Here is a 25,971-nt window from a genome sequence, read left to right on the forward strand (position 1 = left end):
ATCCCCCACCATGTCCCCAGACTATGCAGCCTTGTCCCCAGCCTGTGCCCATCTTGTGGCAACCCTGCTCCCACCAAGGGCCACCTACATGTGGGGACAGACGTGACCTTGCTTCCTTCCCCTTCATCCGAAGAGCTGCCAGCCAGGGGAGCAGTGGCCACAGCAGCGAGTGACAGCCAGTGCACATGGCTGGGGACACCGGGATGGCCGGGAAGGTGGTGCTGCTCCTGTGGGGTGATGTGAGAGTCTGTCCGAATTTTCCCTCATCTGCCTCATGATCGTCATTGGGAGACCACTGAAGAAAAGACCCCCCTGTCTAGAATCTGTGGCTCTGAAGTAGAAAGTCACATGCCATGGCCCCTGAGACATGAAAATGCAGTGTTATTTGTTTTCACAGGTGTGTTTGCTGTATGCTAAGAAGGGGTCACCATGCCCCGTTTGCAACAATAGCAGCTCTGGAAGCTGTCCCACCTCTCGGCCTGGCTGGACTTCTCCTGAGTTTCAGGTGGTCTCCCACAGAAGACCCTCACCTGGTTTACAACCACCGTGACAGACAGACTGAGATGTAAGAAGCCTCTCCATCAAAGACTGAGACATGAAACTCCTATGTGACAAGGCCCCTCTCCTCCTTCCAGGGACTGTGACTGAAACTCCCAACCCAGGGGAGGTGTGTGGGGGAGGCAAGCTGGCCAAAGCGAGATGTTTGCCTGCAGGTTGTGACCATTGGACCACGAAAACAATGGCTCTTGTTTACTGCTGAGAACATAGACTGCCTGTTACATCTATTCCCTATTGTATCTGTTTCTCCCCCTCACAATTTTCAATAATAAAAACCTCTGAGTTAGCTAGAGATTTTGAGATCTCCCCAGCATTACAGGTGGATCCTTGACTGGACCGGACCAAAGGACTTCGTCTCTGCTTTGGTAGCTGTATCTCCCTCCCCCCCTCCCTCTCTCTCTCTCTCTCTCTCTCTCACTTTCTCTCTCTTTTTCTATCCCTTAATCCCTCTATTGCATTTTTGCTGTGGTTATTTCAATAAAACTGCATTTGTTTTGATTATCACTGCAAATCCCTTTGTACTGTGTTGGTTTTGCACTCTGAGATCACTCCCACGAACATCGGGTCATCTGTTCACTAGGATGGATCCTGACAGGTGAGTGTCCCGGGCACGGGCCTGACACCCTGAGGATGGGGAGGGGAAGGGGCACAGGGAGGCTGTGGGGTCATCTGAGGTCCCCAATGCCAGCAGAGCCAGTCCATGTTACCCATAGTGGACCTTGTTGTGACTCTGACTGATGAAGGGTGGCATTGGGGACAGGAAGACGGGGCAAGAATTTGGGGATGGGAATGTGGGGACAGGAATGTGGGGACTGGCACCTTTGGGCTCAGGGAGCTCTGGGCATACGGACAAAGGAACTGGGATGCAGGGACAGAAGGGGACAAGAATGGTGAGGATGTGGCCATGGGGATGGGATCATGGGGATGGGATCATGAGCTGGTGGGGGTGACCTGGGCCAGCATGGGCTGTGTCCCTGGTCTTCTCATGCCCGGTGTGTCCACAGTGTCCCCATGTTCTGCCTCAGCCCAGGGTGGCCTCGGTGTCCCTGTTCCCAAGGCGTCTGTGCCACAGGGATGTGGTACATGAGTGGCTGTGCCACAGACATGTCTTCTGTCTCTCCAAATCTTTTGGGGACCACCCAGACACACTTTCCCACAAGAACTGCTGTCCCCATGGGGACAGTTTTGGGACAGCACCCACACCCTGGACCCCTGTGTCTCTGTCCCTTCGGTGCCACCCCCACCCAGCCCTGTCCCTTCTCCCTTCCAGCCCAGACCCTTGGCCTCGCTGGTGAGTCCTCAGGGGATGCCATTTCCCCATCCCACTCTCCCCAGCCCTGCACTGGCCTTGGTAGCCTGGTGTCCCCTGTCACCTGCAGGTGCCCAGACCACCCAACTCCTGGTGGAGCCCCCCTGGAGGCCAACAGTGCTGTGGGATGTGCTGACACTGACCTGCCAGGGCTCGGAGTCTGCTGGAGCCACCATCTGGTACAAGGATGGGGAGCGCTGGGGGCAGGAGAGACCTGAACGCCTCACTGCCACTGTAATTGGCACCTACATGTGTGAGATACCCGGCAGTGGGCTCAGCCCCTCTGGCTGTCTCAAATGGTGAGGGGGCTTTGGGTATCCCCAACCTGGCACCCGCTGGAACCCCGAGGGCTCTGGGTGGGCTCTGCTCCATGGGTCACCTCCTGTGTGACCAGAGCCTGTCCCCTGCTCTGGGGATATCCCAGAGCATCCCAGTGTGGAGGACCCCTGGTGCACTGGGTGTGACCCAATGGGGGTTGCTGGTGCCATCAGGTGTGACAGGACCCCTCTGCTCCCCAGACCGGCTGGTGCTGCAGGTGCCAGCGCAGGCACTGCTGGAGGGGGACACGGTGACACTGTGCGGCCGGAGCTGACAGAACCACACAATCAAATCTGTGTCCTTCTACCGCAAGGAGAAGAAACCAGAGGGACTCCCTGATGGCATCAAGCTGTCCCTGTCCCCTCTGCAGCTGAGCCCAAGTGGCTGCTACTGCTGCAAGGGCCAGGTAGACTACTGGGGGTGTAAGGAGCCAGCGCCAGTGACAGTGCCAGTGCCAGGTGAGCACCCCATAGCATCCCAGTGTGGGGGAGGCCCTGTTGGAATTGGGGATCCCTGTTGATCTGGGTGTGACTCCAGGGGGGGATCCCCATGAAAACGGGACCCACTGTGTGACAGGACCCCCATGTCCTACAGCTCGGTTAGAATTGCAAGTGTCAGCACAGGAGCTGCTGGAGGGGGACACAGTTACACTGCGCTACCGGCACTGGCGAGACATGTCGGTCACTGGAGCGTGATTCTTCCATGGAGACAAGGAGGTGGGGAGGTCCCTCAATGGGACTGAGCTGTCCCTGTCCCCCCTGCAGCTGAACCACAGCGGCCACTAGAGCTGCAGGGGCTGGGTGGATTCTGAAGTGTCATTGTGGGCACAGTTGGTGCCAGTGAAAGTGACAGTGCACAGTGAGTATCCCCACGGCTGGAACTCCAATCTCCTGGCACCCCCAAAGCCACTTCCCAGCAAACTCAGAGTCACAGTCCTCACCTCCCCTCTCCTTCCCTGAGCTCTTCATGGTGCCGGTGCTGGAGTGTCCCCTCGAGCCCTTCCAGGGGTCCCCCCTAACTCTCAGCTGCCTCAGCACCCCAGCACACTAGGGGTCCCCAATTCCAATACAGGGGCCCCTCCACACTGGGATGCTTTGGGATGTCCCCAGAGCAGGGCACAGGCTCTGGTCACACAGGAGGTGACCCATGGAGCAGCGCCAACCCAGAGCCCTTGGGGCCCCCGCAGGTGCCAGGCTCGGGACACTCAAACCCTCTCACCATCTGAGACTGTCATGGGGGGTTGTTTCCACTTCTGGGTCTGGCACACCTGTAGGTGCCACTCTTGGTGACAGTGGTCGCGTCCCTGCTGCCCCCAGCGCTGCCCGTCCTTGTACCAGATGGTGGCACCGGCAGTCCCCGAGCCCTGGCAGGTCAGTGTCACCCGGTCCCACAACACCGCCGGCCTCCAGGGGAGCTCCACCAGGAGCTGGGTGGTCTGGGCACCTGTGGGTGACAGGGGACACCAGCCTGCCAGGGCCAGCGTGGGGCTGGGGACAGCGGGGTGGGGCCATGGCATCCCCGGAGGACTCACCAGCAAGGTCAAGGGTCTGGGCTGGAAGGGTGAAGGGACAGGGCTCAGTGGGAGTGGCACTGAACGGCACCTGGGACACAGGGTGTGGTGGGGGTCCCGAAACTGTCCCCATAGGTGTTGAAAGCAAAGGGAGCCAACCCATCTTTGTTGATCAGCATCAACTCCCATTTATTGATCAAATCAGCCACCTTTTGTAACAGTGTTAATTAACTTCATGCATATCGCAAAATTCGAGCTCACGATAAGTTACAGAGAAAACTCTAACCCCTCCTTTTGTTTACAATACCTGTGGTTTGTTTATTGAAAACAGGATCAGTGTTCTCATCGTGATATGAAAAGTTCTCAAAACCTTCATATCTGTTCCCAGAGCAGCTATCTGTTCCCAGTAGCAGCCAAGGACAGAATGTTTTGCCTGTTATGAGAAGACTGTCTGAGAATCTTATTGTTTATGAAATGGTGCTTGAGAACCTAATTATTTACAGAATCAAGCCTGGGAAATGCTGCTTTACAGCTACCTTTTACTTTCCCATCAGCTGTATACCTTCATGGCCTCTTTCTTTAAGCCATGCTTGAACAAGGCTCTCCACACATAGGGGCAGCACTTCTTGTGGGAAAGTGCATGGGGGTGGTCCCCAAAATATTTGGAGAGGCTGGGGGACATGTCTGTGTCAGAGTCACCCGTGCACCACATCCCTGTGGCATGAACACTTTGGGAGCAGGGACACCGAGGCCACCCTGGGCTGAGGCAGAACATGGGGACACTGTGGACACCCCAGGCACAAGGACATCACAGATACACCCCATCCTGGCCCAGGTCACTCCCACCAGCTCATGATCCCATTCCATGATCCCATCCTCATGGCCACATCCTCACCATTCTTGTCCCCTTCTGTCCGTGTATCCCAGTTCCCTTGTCCCTATCCCCAGAGCGACCTGAGCCCAAAGGTGCCAGTTCCCACATTCCTGTCCCCACATCTCCAACCCAAAATTCCTGCCCCTCTTCCTGTCCCCAAAGCCACCCTACATCCCCAGTCACACCCAGGTCCACTGTGGGTAACATGGACTGGTTCTGCTGGCATTGGGGACCTCAAGGGACCCCACAGCTCTCCTGTGCCCCCTCCCCTCCCCATCCCTGGGGTGTCAGGCCCATGCCCGGGGCACTCACCCCACAGGAGCATTGCCACCTTCCCGGCCATCCCAGTGTCCCCAGCCATGTGCACTGGCTGTCACTCACTGCTGTGGCCACCGCTCCCCTGGCTGGTGGCTCTTCGGATAAAGGGGAAGGAAGCGAGGTCACATCTCAACCTTATGCGTAGGTGGCCTTTGGTGGGGGCCGGGTGGCCTCAAGCTGAGGACAAGCTGGGGACAAGGCTGCATAGTCTGTGGACATGTTTGGGGATGCTGTTGCCAGGAGTGGGGGGCTCAGGGGATGTGGGGAACTAAGGATGGGTGTCCAGTAGAATAGGCCGCTAGGGGAATTGGGGCCTCCATGCCGGGGGGGTTCCAGGACTGGGGGTGCTGTGGAAACATGTTTCCTGGGGATTTGGGGTCATGGCATGTGGGTGCCAGGGTTGGGGGTGCAAAGGGAAAGGAGACCCTGGAGAACAGAGGTTCTGGGGGAGGAAGCTGCCCATGAGATTTGATCAAGGCAATGGTGGTCCTGGGCAATGGCAGTCCTGGGATGGGAGTCTTCTGGGAGGAGAGAGCAAGGCAATGGGGTTGGGTTCCAAGGGGAATGGGGGTGCCAGGGATGGGCTATGTCTGTGTGGGCACAGAGGTCAAAGCTGCTTCCGGGATTCCCTCAGATTTTTGGGTGACTCAGAACCCAGCACAGTCCCCACAGTGCTCATGGCCAGGGGGGCAACTCAAGGTTGTCCTGGGAGGTTCTCGATCTCTGCCCCACACACTCCTGGGCTTTTTCCTGCCACTCCCATTTCCCAGCTCAGTGACCTCAGCAAACATGTGATGACCAATTGGCTGGGACAAAATTACACATCCATAGAATAAAGGCAAGAATCTTTTCCCACACCATTATTTTCCCAATAAAAAATAAATCAAACTGACAAGGTATAAAATTATCTGGTTTAGAGAATACTTTGAATCATTGCTTTCCCAACAAGTCACTCACAATGAAAACACAAACAAATCACAAAAAAAGATGGCTTTTTTCTCCCTTTAGGAGCCCCGTGCTGCATCCAAGGGCAGCATTTGCTTGTGGATACCACAGAGTGCATGGAATCTCCCTGAGTATCCAACAGCTCCATGCAACTGTTCCCTGCCTGCTTGGCAGTAACCCAGCCCCTAAGGAAGCCTTTTGTTGAGCCATATTTAGGAATTCTCCCCATTTTTCTCAGTCCCACCCTGAAACTTGAATGACTTCCCATGGACTCAGCTCCCCAAATGGGAGAAGCTCTGCCCATTATTGGGACAGTGCACAGGAATCTGTGGAAATGCCCATGTGTGTCTCAGGGTTTGATTCCCTGGTAAATCCACTCCAGCCTGCCCTGAATTCCCCTGCCTGGGCACTCCGTGCTCCTGCTCTGGCACTCCTGTTCCCCAACGCCTTGTCTGCAGCCCCTGCTCAATATTTCCAGACTTTTCCCTCTCTTCTGGTGTGCACATCCAGAACCCAAACATTCTTTCTTGGAGGTTCCAAAGGGCTGCAGGTTTTGTTGAAGAAGGAGGGTCAAGGTCAGGTTGTTGAGCAGATTGTTGTTGTCTTTGCAGTAGTGCTGGGGCTCTCTCAGTCCCTTGCTGAGAGGGAAAAAATGATCAATTGCTGCCTTTCTGGACTGGTTCCCACACAGCTGCCCTTGCAGGGGCAGTTTCCAGCCAGCCCTGCTCTGAAAACCATCAAAGGCCCTTGTAGAGCCACTGCTTGGGCTCCCTTTTGGTTTTGTGCTTCTTGCAGAGCTGAGCAAACCACAGGCAGGCCTTTTTCCACCACAGAATTCTCACTTCTACAGCAGCTCTAAAGCTGCTAGAATCAAAGCCAAGGGGGCAGGGGGGACCCTCAGTTGCTGGCTGCCACCTGGGGCTGGCCAGAGCAGGGCTAGGCAATGGCCGTCCCTGTGCAGTGGGGCTGGGCCATGACTGGGCCCCATCCTTGCATTGACAGGCACCCGGCAAGGAATGTGCAGGGACATTTCTGAAACTGCCACCCATGGGGACAGGACACCCCATGCCAGGATGTGTCACCCCCTGGACTGGTTTCTCCCAGGTCAACTCCACAACAGGGACCTCACAGGGCAGGACCCTCCTGGATGTGCCCTCCCAGGACAGACAATGCCTCCCTTCGCCATCTGACTCTCAGCACAAATGGCCTCTTCCTTTTTGTCCAGGAAAAAGAAAGTGAAAGTGTTGAGGGGGCGCAGCCCAACACCTCCATCCCCCACAGCCTCCCCATCCTTCCCTGCTCTCCTTACTCCCAATTATCCCCCTCCCATGGCTTCCCCCAATGCGTTCCCTGCTCAGGTGATTCCTGGGATTGCGGAGCCAGGAACTGGGGTTGAGGGGACATGGCATAAAAGTGAGGAAAAAAAGGAAGAAAACAGAAATAAAGAGAGAAAAAATCAAGGGCAGGGGAAGGCACAGAAGCAGAGGTACCCAGGACCCCCATGTGATACCTGCACAGGAAACAAGCATCCCAAGGGGGCAGCACCTGGCCATGGGTCACCCCAAAATCTGAGGCACCCAGGGAAGGAGCTGTGACCCCCATGCCCCCGCAGCAATTGCCCATCCCAGCACCCCTATTCATTTGGGACCCCAATCATGGGAATCTAATTTCCTTTTGTACCTCCTTCCCTAAGACCCCTTCCCTGGACTGCAGTTCCTCACGATCTCCTACCCCAAAGAACCCCATCCTGGTAATTCCAGTCCCTGGGAGCCCCATTCCCTTGGGGACATTGATTCCACCAGGGCCCCTATTCTTACAGGGTTCCCCTTTCCCCTGTCACCCCCATCCCTTGGCCCCCATCCCATGATCACAAATCCCTGGAGGCCACATTGTTCTGGCACCCTCATCCCCAAGTTTGAGTCCATCCATCCACTGGGACCCCCATTCCAATGGGACCCGATCCCTGGGCACCCCATTGCTCTGGAAACCTATTTCTGGCTCCCTACACCACCTCAGACTCCAAATTCTGTCCCCACCATGTCCCACCATCACCCCCACATCCCACAAGTTCCCCACCCTGCCCCCATCCTGTCCCCAGCCTGCCCCCACCAAGGGCCACCTACATGTGGGGACGGACGTGACCTCGCTTCCTTCCCCTTCATCCGAAGAGCCACCAGCCAGGGGAGCGGTGGCCACAGCAGCGAGTGACAGCCAGTGCACATGGCTGGAGACACCAGGATGGCTGGGAAGGTGGCGCTGCTCCTGTGGGGTGAGTCCCCTGGGCACGGGCCTGACACCCTGGGGATGGGCCCTGGTGAGGCAGAGACTAGTGGGGAGGGGAACAGAGGGGAGCTGCAGGGTCCCCTGAGGTCCCGAAAGGCCACAGAGCCAGAGCATGAGGTGACCAGGGCTGTGGGGACAGGAGAGGGGGGACAATAACGGGGGACAGGGATTTGGGGAACTCTCATGGGGCTGGTGGGGGTGACCACTGCAACCACTGTTGAGTCTCCTTTTCCGTATGTCCAACGTGTCCCCATGTCTTAACTGAGCAAGGGCTAGTCGGTGTGTCTCTGCCCCCAGGGGGTACTTGCCACACTATGACAGTTTATGGACAGCCCCCACACCCAGTCCCTCCCTTCCAATGTCCCTGTGATGCCACCCTCACCCAGCCCTGTCCCTTCTCCCTTCCAGCCCAGACCCTCGGCCTCGTTGGTGAGTCCTCGGGGGATGCCATGGCCCCAACCCTGCTGTTCCCAGCCCCACGCAAGCCCTGGCAGGCTGGTGTCCCCTGTCACCCACAGGTGCCCAGACCACCCAGCTCCTCGTGGAGCCCCCCTGGAGGCCGGCAGTGCTGTGGGACCGGGTGACACTGACCTGCCAGGGCTCAGGGACTGCCGGTGCCACCATCTGGTACAAGGACGGGCAGCGCTGGGGGCAGGAGGGACATGACCACTTCACTGTCACCGAGAGTGGCACCTACACGTGTGACAGACCCGGCAACGGGCACAGCCCCTCTGTGACAGTCTCAAATGGTGAGAGGGGTTTGGTTGTCTCCAGCCTGGCACCTGCAGGGACCCCAAGGTCTCTGGGTGTGCTCTGCTCCATGGGTCACATCCTGGTGTGACCAGAGCCCATCCCCTGTACATGGGGAGATCCCAGAGCATCTCAGAGTGGAGGGACCCCAGTTCTGGATTCAGGGAACCCTGCTGCACTGGATGTGTTCCAATTCGAGGGTCCTTGAGAAAATTGAATGCCACAGGTGTCCTAAGACTCCCATGTTCCACAGCCCGACTGGTGCTGCAGGTGCCGGCGCAGGAGCTGCTGGAGGGGGACACGGTGACACTGCGCTGCCGGCGCTGGGCGAACATGTCGGTCACTGGGGTGCGATTCTACCATGGGGACAAGGAGGTGGAGAGGTCCCTCAGTGGGACCGAGCTGTCCCTGTCCCCTCTGCAGCTGAACCACAGCGGCCGCTACAGCTGCGGGGGCCAGGTGGACTCCAAGGTGGCACCGTGGGCGCACTCGGCTTCAGTGACAGTGACAGTGCACGGTGAGCACCCCACAGCCGCCACCCTGACACCCTCACAGCCCCTCCCCCGGGACTTGGGCTCACAAATCTCCCTCCCCTCTCCTTCCCAGAGCTCTTCTCGGTGCCAGTGCTGGAGGGTCCCCCTTATCTTACTGTGGGATCCCCCCTGACTCTCAGCTGCCTCAGCACCCCCAGCCCCCTGCGGCCCCGAGCCCCCCTCCTGCACCTGTTCTACCAGGATGGGCACATGGTGAGAGGCCCGCAGGGGTCCCCGCAGCTGCTGGTGCCCGCCGTGGGGGTCTCCCATTCGGGGAATTGCAGCTGCCAGGTGCAATCCGAGGGGGGGATCGTGCGGAAGAGCAGCGCCCGACTCCGCATCACGGTGTGCAGTGAGTGCGGGGATGGGCACAGGGAGCCCCCACAGCCTCCTCGGGGGCCCCTGCCCTGTCTGGGGATCCCCATAACTACCCGGGTCGCCCATCCTTTCCTGGGTACCTCACCAGATCCCCCAGCCCTATGTGGGTACCCCCATCTTTCTGGTAATCTTTTTCCACATCCCCTCATTCCTGCTTGGGTCACCCTCTGTGCCCCCCCATTCCTCACTGGCATCCCTTCATCTGTCCCTGATTTAAGCTCAGCCCTGTCTGATCTCCCTCCATGGTCCTCAAGTCTCACCATTCCCTCCCTGGTTTTACATAATCTTCCTGGGGTCTCTCCATCTTCCTCTCCAGGTTACTCATCCTTGAGCCCTTCATCATTCCTTGGGGTCCCGTTCCAAGCCCCCCTCCTATCTCTCTGCCTCCTTTTCCTCACTGTGGTCCCACTTCCCCTCTCCCATCCCTCCCCATCACGGGTCTCTCACTGTTCCCTGGTGTTCTCCCATCCAAGGGGTCCTGCCCTTGAGGGGTGTCCCTGTCAGTGCAGCCCCCTGGGGGACAGGTGGCATGCAGGGACTGACTGGTGCTGAGCTAGGCGGTGGCTGCGGGTCCCCTGTCCTTCTCCTGGCACCGGGAGGGCTCAGGGGCATTGCTGGGAAGCGGTCCCTGCCTGCAGCTGTGCCATGCTGGGGACAATGACAGCGGCCAGTACCGGTGCCGGGTCAGCGATGGGGACAGCGTGGCTGAGAGTGACCTCCTGAATGTCACCGTCGTGACACCTCCCATGGCACCCCCATCCCACCTCGCCCAGTGCCAGCCCTGTCTCTGTCCCCACAGTGCCTGTGGCCAATGCCACCATCACCCCCGGTCCCCTGTCACACCAGGTGCATGCCGGTGACCCCGTGACCCTGCACTGCTCAGTGCAGGTGGGCTCAGCCCCTGTCACTTTCACCTGGCTGCACAACGGGCAGGAGGTGGCCCGGGGTCCCCTCCTGGAGCTTGGAGCTGTTGATGTGGGACATTCGGGCACCTACCAGTGTGTGGCCACCAACCAGCTGGGACAGGACGGGCACTGCGTGTTCCGGGCACTCAGCCCAGAGCTGGTCCTGGCTGTGACAGTGCGGGGACACAGGGACACAGGTGGGGTCACACTGGGTCACATGGGGGGTGCAGGACTCCTGGGCTTCTGGGTGACCCCAATGTGTCCCTCTCTGTCCCCAGCAGTGGCTCTAGGGCTCAGTGGGTCCCTGCTGTTCCTGCTCCTGCTCCTGGCTGTCACTGGGGGCTGTTACCAGTGGCACTGCTGTGGTGGGTGACAATACGGGGGGATGGGGTTCCCAGGGATTGGGGTGAAGTCCCCCAGGGTATGGGAGCCATAGGGTGGCATCAACAGCTCCTGACTTGGGAGAAACTGATCCTGCAGAGACCTCAGCTTGGGGTCCTGGGGGATTTGGAGAGGTTGTGCGGGATTGTGCAGGGAAGTTGGGGGTTCTGTCAGGGGTTTTGGGGGAGTTTTTGGGACTCTGGGGTCTCAGTGGATTGAAAAGTTGGTTTAATGTATTCTGGGACTTTCAAAGATGCTTGAGGGTCCCAGGGACAGTCAGGGGTCGCCATGGTGTTCAGAAGCCCTGAGAACCCCAGCATCACCCCTCATGCTTTTCTTTTGCAGCCCTCAGGAAACAGCAAGAAAGGTGAGTGAAGGACTCCAGGTTTGAACCTCCATTTTACCTCCACAACAAAACCCCCCCCATGCCCACAGACACCCCCTTATCCCTGCAGGGCCTCGCCAGAGCCCTCGGCCCTCCCAGAGGCAGGGGAGGTGCTTTACAGTGATGTCGTGAGCATCAAGAAGGCAGGTGGGGAGTACAGGGGGACATGGGGGACATCACCCAGGGGGTGTCACCCTCAATCCAGGTCCCCACAACCGGTGTCTCTCACAGGGCCCCCCCGTGCCACATCCCCCCAGGTGATCTATGCAGAGCTGCCAGGACCCCACCGGAGGCAGCAGGACCCCAGGGACATCTGCGAGAACGTGCTGTGACACTGAGGGCACAGGGAGCACTGGGGTCCCTGCCCAAGGGCACCCCCAGCTCCCATGGGTGCCCACCGTGCCCAGGGAGTGGCCACGAGTGGGGGCTCCCATGTGGAGCTGCCCAGGGCTCCCCGTTCAAGTGCTCCCAGTGCTCCCAGTACCCCCAGCAGCTCCCCATTTCCTCCTCTACTACCAGGAGGCACAGGACCCTTGTCCCTTTTACTGGACCCAAATATCAGCTTTTTGATTAAACCAGAAGAAATGGTTTTTGTTTGTTTAGCTCTGCCCTGTTTGGGTCAGGAAGGAGGAGGGTCCCGCCTGGTTGTTGAATCAATACTTCTCAGTTCTCAAGATTCAGAATTCAAAGGGTCACAAAAGGAACCATTTCCAGGGAAAGCACTCAAAAAGGAACAAACCCCAGAGGTTTCCCCTGGCACGATTCCTCCACCAGGAGGAACCTGGCAGGTCCCGGAACTTCACTGCTCTGATGGCCAAAGTGGCATTTAGGAGTCTCTGGATTCTCTTGTCCCCTGTCCCAAACCCCTCCTCTTCCGTGTTCCCAACACCAGGATGTCACAAGGGCCCTGTGGGGGTTCCAGAGCCTCCTCCTTTGCCAGGGCAGTCAGGATCAGGCCATGGCACAGGGTGGGGTGTCAGAGACAGGAAAAGTTTGATGTCTGGAGACATTTTGGAACACCTGTGTCTGGCAGGGGTGGGCCAGACCGTGCTTTTGCTGAGACAGGGCCCCGTCTGTCCATCAGTCTGTCAGCCATGGCACACTGGGGACATTGTGACACTCTGCCAAAGCCAGCTCCTGAGTGGCCAGGAGACCAGAAGTGCCAGCTGGGGAGAGGGCGCTTGGTGGCCCAACTGGCTTAAAGGGCAGAGCATGAGGTGGCACATGCCTGACCCTGTCTTCAGTTGAGGTCTCTGTCCCATCCACACTGGAACCCAGGATTTGACCACTCGTTTAAATGAGAAATATTTGCCAAGGAAGGTGTGAATGTTCCCGGAATGGAAAGAAGACCCATGCCTAAAACTTTTGTTAATTTCAAAAATGATGGGGCTTCCAGGCCAAAGTGTTGGAGAATGAATAACAGCTCTTTCCTGGGAAATTTATAAACCAGAACAGAAGAAACAACACAAACCCAGAACTTTCCCTCCTGCTCAGCGCTGTTGGTTTTTGTGGCAGTTTTAACCCCGGCCAACAGGGGACTCTGCAGGGAGCACTCTCGCCCAGCAGGGGGCGCCCCGGTCCAGCTCCATCCCCTCAGGGGGCATGGCGGCCTCGGATGGGAGGGAGGAAGGGAAATCACTCCTTTTGCAAACTCACGGGCCCCAATCGGTCCCGGCACCATCACTGGAAGCGGTCAGAAGCCGCCAAGGCAGCAGGTTGGATCCCAGTGCCCACTGGCAGTGTAGCAGTGTCCTGGGGCCAGGCTCACGCCCTGCACAACAACCGCAACCACTGTCTATAATCCCAGAGGGAAGAAAGGCAGCGCCTGACATGTCTCGGGTTCACAACATCACTTCTGCTTGCTTTACAGCCTTCCATTCCCTTTTCCTCCTTCAGCCTGGGCACAGCAGCTCTGGGAATGTTGAGTTTCCCTGGGATGCTGAGGAAAGCTCGTGCTCAGTGCTGACTCTGCCAGGGCTCCTCAGGTGGCTGCAGAGCACATTTGGATTTCCTGCTCTTCCTGGGCCACTGCTGGTTCTGACACAGCTGCTGCAGGAAAGGAGGAGGAGAGCAGAGGCACAGCCCTGAGGGCTCTGCAGCTGCAGCACAGAGATAGCCAGGGCTGGGAGCTGTGCCTTGAGAGGGCAAAATGGGGCTAAATTGGAGCTGTTTGGGCCAATGCCCCTGTTCTGCTCCAGACGCTGCAGACCCTTCAGGAGATGTTGTAATTATTGTTGGGATTTCTGAAGGTCTGCTGTGTTCCTAAAGCATCCCTGTGCACAAACACAGGGCTCTGCTGCTTCTCCTGGGGATTTTGGGATTCTGCGGCTGAGGCGGGAGCGGCTGGAGCAGGTGGCCCACGGGAAAAGCACCTGGCCATGCAGGTGGAGCAGGAGCGCCGGGAATTCTGCAGGGTGCTCAGGTGAGGCCCAGGGGGGCCGGGCCATGGTGGGACACCACTTGCCATTCTTGCTCTCCCCAGATTTTGAGACAAAGCAGTGACACCCATCAGGCTCCCAAACCCCTCAGGGTCTAGGCGCAGCCTCACAGGAGGTCCCGGCCCAGGCCTTGGGGATGATTCGGATACTCCCGGGCTCGTTCCCGACAAAGGGCAGCGCTCCAGGAGCAGTCGGCACATCCCGAAGGAGCAGCCCGGGGCTGCTGGAGCCCGAGTGCTGTGGGCAAGGACAGCGTGAGGGAGCCGGGCCCCGCTCAGCCGGCGCTGCCCCATGAACGTCTCATCCTGCAGGGGCTCGGCAGCCTCTGCTGGTGCCGGCCCCGGGGCTGTCAGGGGGCGCGGCCGGAGGGGCCGGGGGGCAGCGGGTGGGGAGGGTCGGGATGGAGGGACCGGGACCCCACTGGGGAGTCCCGAGCATGGAGGGAGCGAAACGGCGGAGGGGAGACCCCGGGACAGGGGGGAGCAGAGACCCTGTGGTGGGGTCTGCGGAAAGGAGGGACAGCAATGGTGGTCCCGGAGCACCGGGAAGGGGCCCAGCTGGTATCGCGCTGCGAGTGCTGGGACGGTCACGGGGTGTCCGAACCAATTGTGGCAGCGTGTCCGAAGCCACTGTCGCGATGTGTCGGGACCGAGCATTGCCAGGGTAAGGCCCTCACAGCTCTGGGAAGTGGAGGGGTACCCTGAAAGGGGTGGGGCAGGGGCGGGGCAGAGCCCTGTCTATTCCCTGTGCCCTGTGCAGGTGAGGAGGGCAGGGATGGAGCAGCTTTGGGAACACCTGGAATCCAGACAGGGTCCCTGCCCACCACGGCTGCAGGGTAAATCCCCTGCTCAACATTTCCATCCTTTTCTCTCTTGTCTTGCAACTGAGCCAGAACCCAAAAATACTTTCCAGGATGTTCTAAAGGGCTGCAGGTTTGAGACAGGAAGGAGGAGGAGGGTCCTGATCAGATTGTTGAGCAGATGGTTGTTGTCTTTGCTGGATTTTCGGGTTTCTCCCCGTCCCTTGCCTAGAAGGATAAAGTGATCAATTGCTGCATTTCTGGACTGGTTCTCCCAGAGCTGCCCTTGTAGGGGCAGTTTCCAGCCAGCCCTGCTCTGGAAAGCATCAAAGGCCCTCTCAGTGACACTGCTTGGGCTCCTTTTGGGTTTTGTGCCTCTTGCAGGGCTGAGCAAACCACAGGCATGCCTTTTTCCCCCACTGAATTCTCATCTTTGCAGCATGTGAAAACCACGTTCTCTCTCCTGTGAGAATTTTAGAAGTTTAATAAAGGACAATAGGAGACAAGGACCATAGAGCAAAGGTTGTTATGGGTGGGTGCATCTTGGCACGCAGCCAAGAGCACACTGTTCTCTTCGGGGATACCTCTTAGATACCTTTTCCTTTAGATCAGCCTGTTGCATATTCATAGACACTTATGCATAGAAAACTTTTTCCCCAAGCTAATTTACATTCCAAGAATTGTTTAGCATGGCTCCTCCTTGGATCTGCCTTTTTAGAGCATTATTCCTTGATTCTGCTTTTAGCCATTTCTTATAATCATCTTCATTTCTGGGCCTTGGTCTACACTGTCTTCAGGTGGTGAGTGCTGATGGTTGGCATATCTGTAGCAGGTGTCCTCATCCTGTCTTCATCAGATGTTGTCCCATCCAAGCAGGCATTTTTTCACAAGCATCCTTATATCAGCTATTTCACAAAGCTTAATTAACAACAGACATAAAAAATATATCTTTATAACAAAGTTACTTTAACATTACATATAAAAATTCCATTTTAACATTTGTTAAATTCCAGTAATATAATATGTATTTACAATACTTGGTGAAAGGGACAAAGTGATCAATTGCTGCATTTCTGGACTGGCTCCCCCTCAATGCCTCTGCAGGGGCGTTTCCAGTCAGCCCTGCTCTGAAAACCATCAAAGGCCCTCACAGAGCCACTGCTTGGGCTCCCTTTGTGGTTTGTGCTTCTTGCAGGGCTCAGCAAACCACAGACAGGCCTTTTCCCCCACACAATTCTCACCTCTGCAGCAGCTCTAAGGCTGTCAGAATCAAAGCCAAGGGGGCAGGGGGGACCCTCAGTTGCTGGCTGCCCCCTGGGGCTGGCCAGAGCAGGGCTGGGCAATGGCCATCCCTGTGCAGTGGGGCTGGGCCATGGCTGGGCCCCACCCTTGGATGGCCACTGGCTTCAAGGAGCAGGAGTCTGGGAGCTCCTTCCTGCCTGGGGCTCCATTCCCCAGCTGTTCTTGCTGGCTCAGATCCTGCAGGGGACGAGCAAGAATGGAGAAGTCTGGAAACACCAAGAGCTGCCATCCCCCAGGACAGGAGCCCCTTGTCCAGCATGTGTCCCCCCTGGGACACGATCCCCCCAGGACAGGAGCCCCCTTTATTTGCCCCCCCCAGGGCAGAACCCTCCTCCCATGTGACACTCAGCACAAACGGCCTGTTCCATCTGCTGCAGGACAGAGAAAGTGAAAGTGTAGGCAGAGTGAAAGCTGACTCCTCCATCCCCCACAACCTCCCCAGCCCTCCCTGCAGACCCCTCACCCCTGCTTCCCCCACCCTGGGCTTCCCCCAACTCGTTCCCTACTCAGAAGCTCCCCAGGATCATCAAGGCATGAACTGGGAGGTTGTGAAATTGAGGGATAAAAGGAAGGAAATGGAAATGAAGAACAGAAAATGCCCCTGGGCGTTGGGGGGGGGACACAGACTCAGAGCAGCTCTGAATCCCCTCTTGTTGCCCCCCCCAAATCACGGGCAACCCAGCAGGCAGCTCTAGCCCCTGAGTCTTCCCAAAATCTGAGGCACCCAGGGAAGGAGCTGTGACCCACATGCACATCCTGTCACTGTAAATCCCTGGCAAACTCATTCCCCTGGGAAGCTGACCATGGGACCCCCATTCCTTCTGTCGCCCCTTTCCTGAGACCCCCATCCCAGGGCTGCCATTGCCCAGGAACTCCATGGCCCAGGACCCCATTCCCAAGAAACCCTCTCCCATTCATTCCATGCCCTGAAATCCCCATTGCCCCGGGACTTTCATTCTCCCAGGTCCCCCCCATTCCCCCTGCACCCATCTCTGGCACAAAAATGCCTTGATGAGGGATTTATTACAATTAAAATATTTTCTTATATACCCTTTTAAAATTTTAAATGTACTTTACCTTTCTCCTAGTCTCATCTCAAAACAAAAAAGAAATAAATACATTCTGATAAATGCACTAATAATTAACCAACACTAAACCCACCACACTAAATATTACATTAACCAAAATATCTCAAATTAGCAAACCAAAAACATGACACCAAATCCCTGGAGCTCACCATCCCCTGGGACTCCCATCCTTGAGTCCCCCCAGCCCTGGGGACCCCCATTCCCATGGCACCCCAACCCCCGTGACTCCCCCTCCTCATGACCCCAATTCCCCATGGACCCATTCCCTGGACCCCCATTCCCTGGACTCCCCATTCCCCTGGACACCCATCCCTGGCTCCCCAAACCCCCTGAGCCCCCCTGCTCCTGGGAAGCTCAGGTCCCACCGACCTAGAGACAGCCTTGTCCCCAGCATGTCCCCACCCTGCCCACAGCCTGTCCCCAGCTTGTGGCCACCCTGCCCCCACTAGGTGCCACCTACACATGGGGACGAGATGTGACCTCGCTTCCTTCCCCTTCATCCAAAGAGCCGCCAGCCAGGGGAGCGGTGGCCACAGCAGTGAGTGACAGCCAGTGCACATGGCTGGGGACACCGGGATGGCCGGGAAGGTGGCACTGATCCCGTGGGGTGAGTGCCCCGGGCACGGGCCGCACTGGTAGTACCCCGGGGATGGGCACTGGTGAGGCAGAGAGTGGTGGGGAGGGGGCACAGGGGAGCTGCAGGGTTCCCTGAGGTTCCCAATGCCAGCAGAGCCAGAGCATGAAGTGACTGGGGTCATGGGGTGGCTGTGGGGACAGGAGAGGGTGAACAGGGCTGGAGGGATAGGAATGTTGGGAGGGGCATCCTGGGGCCAGGGCAGCTGTGGGGACAGGGACACAGGGATGCAGGGATGCAGGGACAGGGAGAAGAGGACAAGCACAATGTGGATGGGCCATGGAGACAGAGGCCATGGGGCTGTCGGGGGAGACCTGTGCTAGCACAGTGTCTCCATCGAGACATCTGTGCCACACCAATTCCCTCAGGGGGACAGTTCAAGGGCAGCCCCTATGAACCATTCCCCTGTGCACAACTGTCCCCATGGTGTCACACTCACTGAGCCCTGTCCCTTCTCCCTTCCCACCCAGACCCTCGGCCTCGCTGGTGAGTCCTCGGGGGATGCCATGGCCCCACCTTGCTGTCCCCAGCCCCACACTGGCCCTGGCAGGCTGGTGTCCCCGGTCACCTGCAGGTGCCCAGACCACCCAGGTCCTGGTGGAGCCCCCCTGGATGCTGGCAGTGCTGTGGGACCGGGTGACACTGACCTGCCAGGGCTCGGGGAACACTGGTGTCACCACCTGGTACAAGGATGGGCAGCGCTGGGGGCAGGAGAGACACAACCACCTCACTGTCACTGAGAAAGGCAACTACACGTGTGAGAGACCCGGCACTGGGCTCAGCCCTCCTGTGACAGTCTTAGATGGTGAGGGGGGTTTGGGTGTCCCCATCCTGGCACCAGCATTGACCCCTGGGCTCTGGGTGGGCTCTGCTCCATTGGTCACCTCCTGTGTGACCAGAGCCTGTCCCCTACTCTGGGGGCATCCCAGAGCATCCCAGAGCATCCCAGTGCTGGCAGACCCTGTTTGTGGATTTGGGGATCCCTGGTGTGCTGTGTGTGAGCCAATATGGGGGCTGCGATGGCATTGGGACCTGCCAGGTGTAACAGGACCCCCGTGTCCCGCAGCCCCATTGGTGATGCAGGTGCTGGCACAGGCACTGCTGGAGGGGGACATGGTGACACTGTGCTGCCGGCGCTGGCGGGACAACCCGGTCAGCTCAGTGTCCTTCTACCACAAGGAGAAGAAACTGCAGGAGCTCCGCGATGGGACCGAGCTGTCCCTGTCCCCTCTGCAGCTGCAACACAGCGGCCGCTACAGCTGCAGGGGCTGGGTGAAATCCACGGTATCACGGGGATGGGAGAAGTCAGAATCAGTGACATTGACATTGCATGGTGAGCACTCCACAACTGTCACTCTAACCCACCCCACAGCCTCTCCCTAGTGACTCGGGCTCACAAATCTCCCTCCCCTCTCCTTTCCAGAGCTTTTCACGGTGCCGGTGCTGGAAGTTCACTCTGAGCCCACTAATGGGGCCCCCCTGACTCTCAGCTGCCTCAGCACCCCCAGCCCCCTGCGGCCCCGAGCCCCCCTCCTGCATGTGTTCTACCGGGACGGGCGGGTGCTGGGGGGCCCACAGGGGTCCCTGCAGCTGCTGGTGCCCGCCATGGGGGTCTCCCACTCAGGGAATTACAGCTGCCAGGTGCACTCTGAGGGGGGGACCGTGCAGAAGAGCAGCGCCCAGCTCTGCGTCAAGGTGCGCAGTGAGTGCGGGGATGGGCACGGGGAGCCCTCACTGCCTCCTCGGGTGCCCTGCCTGGGTACCTCCATTACTGCCCCATTCCCCCCATCCCTCACTGGATCCCTCCACCCATCTCTGAGTCAACCCCACCCCTCTCTGCTGTTTTCCCGCAGTCCACAAGTCTCACCATACCCTCTCTGGGTCTCCATACCCGCACTGGGGTCGTCCCATCTCCCGCTCCATGTGTCCCCTCATTAAACACTCCATCCTTCCTTGGGGTACCTATCCAAGCCCCCCCCCCCCCGCAGCTCTGCACCGCCTCTCCTCTCCCTCACTGGGATCTCCCTGCCCCTCCCTGACCTCCCCCCAAGTCCCTCAATGCTCCCTGGTGTTACCCTCTCCCGCAGGGGTTCTGCCCTCGGGGGTGTCTCTGTCAGCACAGCCTTGTGCTGAGCTGCACGGTGGCCACAGGGACAGGTCACCTGTCCATTTCCTGGTACCCGGGAGGGCTCAGGGGCACCCCTTGGCACTGGCCCCACCTGGAGCTGCACCACACTGGGGACAATGGCAGCGGCCACTGCCAGTGCAGGGACAGCATGGCTGAGAATGTCCCCCTGAATGTCACTGTCCTTTGTGAGCGGGACCCTCAGACTTGGGGTGACCCCACCCATGGCACCCCCATCCACCTCACCAGGTGCCAGCCTTGTCTGTGTCCCCACAGTGCCCGTGGCCAATGCCACCATCACCCTCAGTCCCCTGTCACACCTGGTGCGCTCAGGAGACAACGTGACCCTGCGCTGCTCTGTGCAGGTGGGCTCAGCCCCTGTCACCTTCACCTGGCTGCACAATGGACAGGCGGTGGCCCGGGGTCCCCTCCTGGAGCTCAGGGCTGTTGATGTGGGACATTCGGGCACCTACCAGTGCATGGTCACCAACCAACAGGACGGGAACCAGGCACTCAGTTCAGAGCTGGCCCTGGAGGTGACAACACAGGAACAGGGCACAGGTAGGGTCACACAGGGTCACATGGGGACTTCAGGACCCCCGGGGTTTTGGGTGACCCCAATGTGTCCCTCTCTGTCCCCAGCAGTGGCCGCAGGGGTCTGTGGGTCCCTCCTGTTCCTGGTTCTGCTCCTGGCTGTCATTGGAGGCTGGCATTGGTGGCACCACCCAGGTGCGTGACAATGAAGGGGAATGGGGGTCCCAGGGATTGGGGTGAAGCCCCCACAGAGTTCAGGGTCCAGATGGCGGCACCAACAGCTCCTGACTTGGGTGAAGCTGAATCCCCAGAGATCTCACCTGGAGGTCCTGGGGGATTTGGGGAGGTCCTGCAGGGTAGTGCAGGGACATTGGGGGTTCTGTCAGGGGTTTGGAGGAGTTTGGGGGCTCAGTGGATTCAGTGGGTGATTCAAGGCTCATTAGGGGCTTCAGGGATGCATGAGGCTCCTGGGGGCAGTCAGAGGTCTCAAGGGTGTTCAGGGGCCCTGAGGACTCCATAGTCACCCCTCCCCCCTTTCCTTTGCAGCCCTCAGGAAACAGCAGGAAAGGTGAGTGGGGGGTCCAGGCCTGAACCCCATTTTATGTTCATTACAACCCCCCACACCCCCACAGACACCCCCTTATCCTTGCAGGGGCCCCCCAGGGCCCTCGGCCCCTCCAGAGGCAGGGGAGCTGCTGTACAGCCAGGTCAGGTGAAACAAGAAGACAGGGGGTGAGTACAGGTGGGGGGACAGGGACATGTCACCCTAGAGGTGTCACCTCCCATCCAGCTTCCCCCAACCGGTGTCTCTTGCAGTGCCCACCTGTGCCACAACCCCCCAGGTGACCAATGCAGAGCTGCCAGGACCCCATGGGCAACAGCAGGACTCCAGTGACATCTACGAGAACATGCTGTGACACTGGGGGCACAGGGGGCACTGGAGATCCCTGCCTGAGGGCACCTCCCACTGTGTGTCCTCCCCCTAGCTCCCATGGATGCCCACTGTGCCATGGAGGGGGGGCCATGAGTGTGAGGTCCCATGTGGGGCTGCCCAGAGTGCTCCATTCCAGGGCTCCCAGTGCTCCCAGTACCCCCAGTACCCGCAGGAGCTCCCCATTCCCTCCCCCAGTACCAGGGGGCACAACATCACTGTCCCTCTTATGGGACCCAAAACACAGCTTTTTCGTTAAACCAGGAGAAATGTTTTTTGTTTGTTCAGCTCTGCCCTGTTTGACTCAGGAAGGAGGGACCCGGTCATGTTGTTGTGCAGATCTTTGTGGGATTTTTGGGGCTCTGTCTTGGTTTGAAAGACAGGTGTCTGTTAAAGAAGGAAGGAACTTCTCTGGAAATGGAAACTATAAACCCCTTTCCTCTGAATTATTAAAATTTTGGAATTAAGGGGCTCTCAGGTAAAGATATGGGAGTAGGAATAACAGTAGGAAAATGTAAAAATAAAAATAAAAATTGTTATAGATGAATAATGAGATGATTGGCCCTAACAATTAAGGAATGAATACTGTGTGAATATTAGGAGAAGATTTCTTGATGTATAGGTATGTTATTGTAGTTTATTGTTTAGATGCCCTCTGTTCTCCTCACAGTCCCCTTTCCCCATCCTCTGTATTGTCGCCACCGGGCAGCCTGAGTTATTTAGCACAGGTAAAAGGAAGGCGTGTACGTGTGCCCCTCCTACAAGGCAGCTGAGAATGAAAAAGCTCGTTGCTACTGGAGGGCACAGCATGACAACACCTGACGTGCCAATCAAGTTGCAGGAAAGCAATCTCCACCAATAAACGGCAAAGAAGAGTTGACTGACAGACTCTGGGAGGGGCCAGGGTTGGCTGATGCAGCCCCCAGAGGTATAAAAGGTGAAGCGCCCGTCTCAAAGATGAGCTGTGTGGTAAGCAGCCATGAGGGAGGCTCCCAGGCCTGTTTTTCCATATTGTTATGTTTGCCCAATTATCCCATCATCAAAAAATCAAACAATATTAGAGGTAGCAGCAATTTGAATTGAAAAGTTTAGAAAATATATAAAATTGGATACACTTGAAATATTAACAATATAATTGGGCTAAAACTAAGGGATAATTTGGTTCCAATAATAGTGCATAAGCAAAAGATAACCACGAGGTACGGAATGCAGGGCCCCTAGACCCTTGCCACCTCACGTACGAGCTTGCCAAGTGAAGATTCCTCCCTTATATGCCATGTGTCAATGTCATCTCCTCCCATTTTCGATTCATCACACTTCTACCTCCGCCCTCATCACCACCTTTACTGTGCATGCGCCACCACTTGTTTTGGTGGTCACATAAGTCTTTGGGGGTCGTCACTGATGAAGGCCTCTATTCTTCATCTATGTCCTTTAATTCACCTTTGGGTTACACATGCACATCAAGCCAGTACAATGAAAGCCAAAACTAACATATTACTGCATTTAAGCATCAAAGTTATAAATCTCTTACAGCTGGCATTTTCCTGGGACCCAACCAGATTGTCCCTTCTTTTTGTTAATTTTTAGTAACTGTTATCTCTTGCTTTTTCCTCCTGTCCTTCAACATCTGCAGGGAGGGGGGGTGGAACCCCTCCTATCTCTTTCTTTTTTGGCATTACAACTTTTAAATGTTTTATGACTTGCAATTATTAATTGCTGTATCAATATTGATTGTGGTTTCAATTTTACAGCACGAATCATATCAATTTTCCACACATGGAATCCTTTGGTTTTCATTGCTTGTTAAGACTATAAAAAAAATATTGTTGCTGGGTGATTCAGAGTCAGCCCATGTGTGTTAAGTGTAGTCTACAGGGGATAAAGAGAAGGAAAAGAGAAGTATTAATACATCCTGCTAAGTTTGGAAATTTAGATAGCATGAAGAATGAATAACACAAGAAGTAAAGATGGTATTAAAATGAGTCCACGAGAATGTAATTTAGCAGATAAGAAAGATTTGGGAGGAATCCTGGAGGGTAATTTTTCAAGGAAAGGTAATCTGATTAAATACTCTTACCCAATAGTAGGCTTGGTATCAATTAGAAAGTGGTGAAAAGTGACCCCAAATGGAACTTTATGATCCATTGTTACAGTTGATGTTATTTTTAAGACAAGAAGAAAAATGAGATCCAGTGATATATGCAGACATCTTTTTTACCCTGAAGAATAAACCTGAGTGTCAGAAAGAATGTGGCTTTGATTTGGCCCCACAGGACCTTTAGTCCTAACTTTGGAAAGAGATAAGAGGCAGAAAAGAAAGATGTCGTTCAGCATTCAGCATAAGGCAGAGATGTTTGAAATTGGCTCAAATGCACCAGGAAGATTGTGTTCTAGGTGTCCAAGACTTAGAGCTGAGTTAGTCCAGGCCAGCACGGGTATAGTCCCCCTCAGGCAACCACTCTGCCCCCTGAATGAAAGCCAAATGGCAGTGAGGATGAGATGAATAATCCAGGTGAGGGGACAATTTCAGACACCCCCAGTGACAAGCAACCCAAGGAATAAAACCAAGAAAGCTTTGCCTTTAGTCACCCCCTTAAGGCAAGTCTTGAGTCCCCCAGGAGAAGCCATGTGGGTGAACATCTGCTTTTCTACTAGTGACGTCACCAGTAGGTGAGAAAAAGTTAAAATGGATAGAGAAAACCCTAGCAAAGTAGCAAAAAGATTGGAGTTCATAGTCAAGAGTCAAGAGCCAGAATAAGGTGATACTGATTTCATGTTGACAGAGCTAACCAAACCAGCAAAGAGTTGGTGACAAGGTAGCCAGAGCACGTGTGCAGGGACAAATTGCTAGTGGAGCCTTACAAGGTACAGTGGACCAGCTGTGTCCTATTGTAAGCTGTTGGGACCGGTGGGAGAAATGCAGCACGCAATATGAGTGATCAGCAAATCTCAAACTTTATTGATAGGTACACATCTTTATATCAGTGTTAATGAATCTCATACATATTGCAAAAGCGAGCTCAGTATTGGTTAGTTACTTATCAGGCAACTCTGCCTACTTCTGCCTTCTTGTGGATATTTTATTGAAACTTTTCTTTGTATTTCTGCCAAAGATGCTCTCCCCTATCCTGCTGTTGCACCAAGGGCACAATGTCCTTGCCTGTTATTGGACACTTACTACTGGCTTCTATGCTTGTCCCTTTCACGCTTAACCAGCGACACTACGTCGACGTGACCTTTCTCAGCTAACCAACTGTCCACAAAGCTCTCCACACTTCCTCCATTTTTCTGTTGGACAAGCATAGTCTGATTAAATGCAGCAGATATCATCCTTTGCACCATGTTCTGTAAGCACATGCAAAAACACGGCAAACTTACACTACTAACAGAGCTATAATGCCCACTATAATGCCAACTTTAACAACAGAACGTAACCATGATCCCAGGCCTAACGATGAGAGCCATCCATCAATACCGAAACCTGATTCTACCTGTAAGTTTCCAGTTAACCTTTGCAATTCAGCAAGCTGGGCATGGATGGACTGCGAATGGTCAGAAAGATTCATGCAACACATGCCCTCAAATTCTTCACAACCATGGCCTTGTGCAAGTAAAAGAAAGTCAATCGCAGCTCTATTTTAAAGCGTTGTGTGACAAATAGAATCAACATCAAGCAAAAGGCTAGAAAGTGCCAAAGAGGTGGCATTGGTTTGCTTTGCAAGCCAGCATCCCAACTTATTTAGGGTACCATGGGCACCTGCGGCTGCCACCCCTGGAGTCAGAAAGGATGCTGCAATTATGGCCCCTGGGGACCAAAATTTTACATCGTCCCTACAGTCAGCAGTAAATGCATGGATCATTCTCTTATGTTGATGACGGTGGTGGCTCATGTTTAATATCATGGACGTATTGGGAGTAAGCAGAGACAGCCGTCCAATTGTACATGGCCCAATGTACGTGCAGCATCGATGGGACACCAGGCCAAGCACGGTCCCCACAGATTAAGAAGTAACCTGCTGGCAGTTGAATAGGGTCATTTGATGAGATTGACACTTTCCCTGTGGTATAATTGCACCAAGCTGTTGCATTACAATACACAGCCATGCTGGAAGTTACAATAGTGGAATGGTTTTTTGCTGAAAGCTGGCTTCTATGGTTAAAATTAATACATGCATCTGCCATCACTGAACCTAACAGCTCCAATTCTTGGGGTTCTTGTGGTGCTATGGGGAAGTGAGAAACCCATTGGTCCCAATTATCTACACTTGTCTTAGGATTGTCAGTTTTGCAGGTGGGTACACCTGAGGGACATGGCCAGGGATCTGCTGGTAGCCCTACCAAGCAAGTTGTAAATGGATTACCGGGAGAAGATAATGACAGGCTAATAGCCTCCTGGTTAGTTAAGTTTGCCAGGGTGATCCAAATGTTAGTCTTAGGCTGAGGTGGGGCCCATGCATGATTGGTCGAAGGACGATCAACAGCTTCGTCTCTACTCGCTGACGGTCTTCTGTGCTCAGCTGATGGAGTTCTGGTGGTTCCATCTCACACAGCTGCTCGGGTCCATTTAGCAGGTACCCATAAGGATCCTGTAGGGGTAGAGACACAAAGATATCCTTGGCCCCAATATAACACCTTAGCAGGACCTTGCCATTGTCCTGTTTTGGGATCTC

The 25,971-nt window shown here is 55.8% G+C and overlaps 1 protein-coding gene across 1 annotated transcript in view; it reads left to right on the plus strand.

The window, feature by feature from the left end:
- Positions 1–203: 203 nt before the first annotated feature.
- Positions 204–25,971, plus strand: part of LOC128948103 (low affinity immunoglobulin gamma Fc region receptor II-like) — a 60,044-nt gene continuing 34,276 nt past the window's right edge. Inside the window, 4 exon segments of the mRNA XM_054292698.1 lie at positions 204–234; positions 1,829–1,849; positions 8,634–8,864; positions 18,775–19,041. Of these exon segments, the coding sequence (XP_054148673.1) occupies positions 204–234; positions 1,829–1,849; positions 8,634–8,864; positions 18,775–19,041 (550 nt within the window).

The sequence above is a fragment of the Melozone crissalis genome, unplaced genomic scaffold (genome assembly GCF_028551555.1).
Source record: "Melozone crissalis strain CALT ecotype California unplaced genomic scaffold, PUWL_Pcris_2 ptg000114l_1, whole genome shotgun sequence".
Taxonomy (NCBI): domain Eukaryota; kingdom Metazoa; phylum Chordata; class Aves; order Passeriformes; family Passerellidae; genus Melozone; species Melozone crissalis.